The sequence below is a fragment of the Limulus polyphemus genome, unplaced genomic scaffold, assembly GCF_000517525.1.
Source record: "Limulus polyphemus unplaced genomic scaffold, Limulus_polyphemus-2.1.2 Scaffold4306, whole genome shotgun sequence".
Taxonomy (NCBI): Eukaryota; Metazoa; Arthropoda; class Merostomata; order Xiphosura; family Limulidae; genus Limulus; species Limulus polyphemus.
In genome coordinates, this window is record NW_013669916.1 from 4,788 (window position 1) to 10,633 (window position 5,846).

Sequence of the window (5,846 nt, forward strand, 5' to 3'; positions counted from 1 at the left end):
AGTTTTTTGCGAAATTCAAACCAAACTAATTCCCCTGGAAAAGATGCCAATCCATCGCAGGTTAACCCCCAGCTAGCAGTTAGGTACCCATCATAGTGGTGGTGGTGGGGTGGGGGGGGGTAGACTAGGTGAAGTGTCTTTCTCAATAACACAAAAGGAAAACGAGGGCTAGACTCTAACTCGCAATGATCTCTACAAGTCCAAACAACGAAGTCACTGAGACACGCTATCCCAAAGTTAATGAATACTGTAAGCCAGTCTGTTTTGTTAATAATAACTGTAAGCCAGTCTGTTTTATTAATGATAACTGTAAGCCAGTCTGTTTTGTTAATAATAACTGTAAGCCAGTCTGTTTTATTAATGATAACTGTAAGCCAGTCTAGTTTTGTTAATAATAACTGTAAGCCAGTCTATTTTGTTAATAATAACTGTAAGCCAGTCTGTTTTGTTAATAATAACTGTAAGCCAGTCTATTTTGTTAATAATAACTGTAAGCCATCTATTTTGTTAATAATAACTGTAAGCCAGTCTGTTTTGTTAATAATAACTGTAAGTCAGTTTATTTTGTTAATAATAACTGTAAGCCAGTCTGTTTTATTAACAATAACTGTAAGCCAGTCTGTTTTATTAACAATAACTATAAGCCAGTCTGTTTTATTAATTGGTTTACAACATATTTGCTTGTTAAAGAATTGGGTTTCAGATTGGTAGGTCTAAGGTTCGAGCCCGCGTTATGTTATGCCACTGAATACGCGCTGTATTTTTTGCTGTGGGCGCATTATAAAAATTACAACTAATCCCTCTATTAAGTTAAGGGTAAGTGCAGCGGTGTAGACGGCAGGCACTACCGAGTTATTGGCCTCCCCCTGGTCAACACTTCTAAATTAAGAACGGCTATGCCTTGAAATCTCTGACCTGACTGTTTAGACCACGTGCCGCAAAAGGTTTCATTCAGGTTGAAAATACTAAAACTTTAAACCATAATCACGTACAGCTGGTAAAACGGGCCTCATTATCACACAATGCTGCCTGGATATTCATTTAAGTCATTTATGTTTGATAACGAGTGGTTAACATTTATACACAACAGCCTTTTCTAGTAATTCATGTCTTCAGTTCATGTATACGGAATGGTCAAGTATGTCTGGTAACACGTGATTATTTCATATGCAAACTGTCCTATCTTTTGATTCGTGTATTAATTAATTTCCAAGTCACGGTTGTGTTGCTAAGTAACCACGTAGATTAACGTTACACAAGGCCGTCCTGTCTGTGCTGACATGTGGCTTGCTTTAGAAGACGATCTTCTGAAAATGATTAATATTAATACTAGTTTTTAATGGTACCTTTTCTCGTGTTTTTCTCCCGGGCAAGTGCTTGACTGTTGTTCCAGTATGTTTTCTCCGATACCCCTCCCCACAGTTTGATCACTCAGCAATGCACTAGTGCTCATTTTGGATGTAAGTCTTTTCAATACGTCATCCATCCTCCTCTTTCCGGTATGGACACCAGGGGGTTTGCTGGTTTCGCTGACATGTACGTTATTCAGTATTTCAGATGACGGCCTGTTATCAGCCGAACTTGCATAATTACCTCCTTCAATTCCGGTGTAGCAACCCTCCGAGTCGTATTCCGAGTCCGTTGTGGATTCGGAGCGAGTGGATGATACGCTCTGTAACAGTCTTTGTTTCCGGCTGTGGAGAAGTGCGGTCACGGCTTTAATGCCAGAATCACTGACCAAACTATCACTAGAGTCGGCTTCATCCCGGTGTTGTAGAACCTCTTCTATGTAGTTCTCAGACGAAAACATCTCGTCAATGGGACTTAGTCTATGATAAATATCTCCTTTTCGCTGCTCTAATTTCGCCCGATCAGCTGAGTTCAGAACTAAGTCTTCTTCTTCAGGTTCTTTACTTTCGTCGTCTAAATCATTTTCGTTCACAACGTGTATAGGACCGTCGACGTTGTTTTGGTTCAGCTGGTCAGTCGAGAGCTTCGTTGGGGGGCTCTTCCGCTTAGAGGACATTCTCCTGCAGACACACACACAGAAAGAAAAAAGACCGCGATTAATACAACATCCCGGATGTTTCCTTTTGTTCACCCATGTACATGGTTGAATTGCTAATTCTATGAGAAACATATTTCAAAAATAGGATAATTAAAATATATGACAAGCGAACAGTCGTAGAAACTGTTGAATGTAGGAGATAAGATCACATTTAATGATTATGCAATATTAAACTTTGGTTTCTACATGATCAAATGTTAAGCTTCGAAACAAGTTACATGACCACACAAAAACTATGATGTTTTTATTACTGTTTCTCTATGGGTGAATGATGTTTTTATTACTGTTTCTACTATTACTACATGAGAAAGTTAAGGTTTCAGTCAATCATTCATAAATCTATTATCACGCGATGTTATCAAAATCCTGTCATTCTTCTAGTTAGAGATTTGTCGTTATGATAAACTTTCCTGCTGTCAACTATCTCAGTTCCTTTCCTTTTGTTAACATATTAATTGTTATAATAAATATATCTAATCAAGTATCAAAAACGTAAATCATTGGCATTAGGATTGCGCATGCTGTTCTTTAAACATCTCCACGTTTAGTGGTCAATGGGTCATTCTGTAAGCAGTAAATTTATTTCATACAAAACGTATAAACAATTTATATATTCTCGCTCATTTTTCAAATACATCTATAGATATTAGACAGCCTATATGTCATTTATCATCACATATTGCACGGTTCATTTTGTGGAATAATTTAGCTACTTAGTTTACAACCGACAGGGGGACGCACGGACCGCATATCCTGACAATGTGTAAAGCAGCGATTACGATGTCATGCTTGTGTGTGTTACTTTTGAAGACGGGATAAATATGTTGACCTATTCGATGATCTGTACAGTTGGCTAGTTCACAGGCAGATCGGCCGTCAAGTGCCACTGCTTATAATTCATTAACTTTCCCCCTTGCGGCGGTCTTGCGTTATCATGTTAATCAGCTCGCTAGTTGCAGACACGGGTGGGGCACGTACTGCACGTGAAACTGGGTACTCCCCTCAGCATCTTTAAAGAAAAAAAAACTGAATAAAAAGATACTTCGAAGAAACTAAACACACGGTTATCAAGATGATAATTGTTAAGGTCATAGAATAACTAATAATTAATACTAAGTCCACATGATTAACCCGTCAGTGGACGAACACACACACGGTGACTAACAATAACTGTAACAAAATCCCAGAAAGTGTTAGTTGAGGATCATATCATGAAACCTTCGTCCTGTTGGATCAGAAAGGATAGTGTCACTTATACAGCAGGCTTAAAAACACTATTTTGTGTCCTGTTGTTTGAAAGGATAGTGTTACTTATACAGCAGGCTTAAAAAACACCATTTTGTGTCCTGTTGTTTAAAAGGATAATGTCACTTATACAGCAGGCTTAAAAACACCATTTTGTGTCCTGTTGTTTAAAAGGATAATGTCACTTATACAGCAGGCTTAAAAAACACCATTTTGTGTCCTGTTGTTTTAAAGGATAATGTCACTTATACAGCAGGCTTAAAAAACACTATTTTGTGTCCTGTTGTTTGAAAGGATAGTGTTACTTATACAGCAGACTTAAAACCACCATTTTGTGTCCTGTTGTTTGAAAGGATAGTGTTACTTATACAGCAGGCTTAAAAAACACCATTTTGTGTCCTGTTGTTTGAAAGGATAGTGTCACTTATACAGCAGGCTTAAAAACACTATTTTGCGTCCTGTTGTTTGTTTAACTTGACTCTGGGTTCTAATTACACGTTTCCACTTGCCTTCTACTTCTGTTCGATTAGCACAAATAACAATATAGAAGAAACGAAGACGACCATATTCCATGATAAAGATATTTTACATTGGTTATTATTTAGCAGTCAATAAAAAACGAACTAGTAAGGCCTTTTCCCATAGGGAGAAAATAAAAAACACATCTCTAATAAGTTGGTAGATTAGGCTAAAAGGAAGACACTATTAGAGTGTTGTTTTATGTTCTTTAATAATAAATATGGCACGGATCCAATATGGCACCCCATTCAACTATCAGGTGCTTGATGTGGTTCTTCACTCACAGCAAAACAATAACAATTACGAGAAGACGAATCTCTCAGGAAACTCCCCCTATGGTATATTTATCAATAAATATCGTTCTGGCCTGTACAGAGAAAGTTAATCACATAAAATGCCTCCTGTACTACAGCCAGAAGGAGTGTAACAAGACATCCCGCACTTTAGGCCTAATATCTTCGTATACACAAGCTACGTGTAAATAAGGTGTTGAAACAATACATGTCTTTAAAAAAAAAGGATCAAACTTAAAGTAGTAAAAATTTATTGTTAGATTAATCGAATCATGTGACTTTGTGCAAAGTTACGCAATTTCCACCGCGGGAATCGAGCCCCGGATTTTAGCATTGTCTTACTTTATTCAAAATAAGGTTCTGTACACCCATATTAACAAAATGGAGATGACAGAAATAACCTCCAATCCTCCATATGAGAATCTGTGTTTTTATATTTTTTTACACAAATATATATTACTAACCACTACAGAGAGTTAAAGAATGTTTAGTTTCCAAAGTATTTTATTTTTTTTAAAGGAAAATTGTATGTTCATTTAAATGTTTCAAGAAATCCCGTAAATTAAAAATAACTTTCATTCTAGGTACATGCAGCTCAGTTTATAATGGTGTTGAATTCATAACCGTTACATTCAGTGTTTAACATTTTAAACTTAGTGGGTCACAGGAAACGAAAGTGGCCAATAACACAACTTCTGTTACTAAAGGTGTTCGACAATACAGTGACTAACGAATTGTTAAGACACTACAGTTACATATCTAAATGTTATGAGGCTTATCACGTACTAATGATGTTTGTTAAGAAACTTTAATTAAGCCTAAATGATTGACTATACAACGACTTTCAATCGTAACTAATAAGAAACTACAACTAAGCCTAAATATTTTATTATATAATGAATTTCATCCTTAATTGTTAAGACATTAGAACTAAGTCTAAATGTCTTACAGTACAATTACTTTCAACAGTAACTATTCAGAAACTAAAACTAAGCCTAAATGTTTTACTATACAATACTTTCAACCGCAACTGTTAAGAAGTTAAAACTAAGCCTAAATGTTATAATGTTTGTCTTACCAAACACACACAAATATTTAGTTTTAAGGAAGACAATATAAACACGTTATATTAAAACAGGTATGAGTTATAAAGTCCAATGTTTACCTTCGCCGAGTTGAGAGTTGCTGGTGTATTTTAAGGCACACTTTTTTTTTCTCTTGCATATCTACCCACTCAAGCAGTTCTTTTTAAAAACAAAAGCATTATGGTTACAGATATGCTGTTTGTTATATAATATTTCCTTTTGTTTCGTGTATCATTACAATGATTCATGTGAAAGTTGAAGACAATAAAATTTATTCAAATCTACAACACTCAACGTGCTTTTAACGTGATATGAATTAATCATGTATATGTTGAATATTAATGTAGATTTTTTTAACTTTCATAACATGGTTTAAAGAGCGAGATAAAAAATAAACCTAATTTACATATCTTATCATGTAAAATCTGCTAACACTTTGCCAACTTTGTTCCCAGTATATATTGAAAGTTTTCCTAACAGCACAATATGTATGCTCAACACATGTAATTTTAGTTTACAACACACAGTATCGAATGTGATGTTCTATCATAACACACAGTATCGAATGTGATGTTCTATCATAACACACAGTATCGAATGTGATGTTCTATCATAACACACAGTATCGAATGTAAC

The 5,846-nt window shown here is 35.5% G+C and overlaps 1 protein-coding gene across 1 annotated transcript in view; it reads right to left on the minus strand.

The window, feature by feature from the left end:
* Positions 1-5,846, minus strand: part of LOC111088724 — a 62,349-nt gene that overhangs the window by 1,921 nt on the left and 54,582 nt on the right. The window contains exon 2 of the mRNA XM_022399582.1: positions 1,347-2,030. Within this exon, the coding sequence (XP_022255290.1) occupies positions 1,347-2,030 (684 nt within the window). The remainder of the gene's footprint in view (positions 1-1,346; positions 2,031-5,846) is intronic.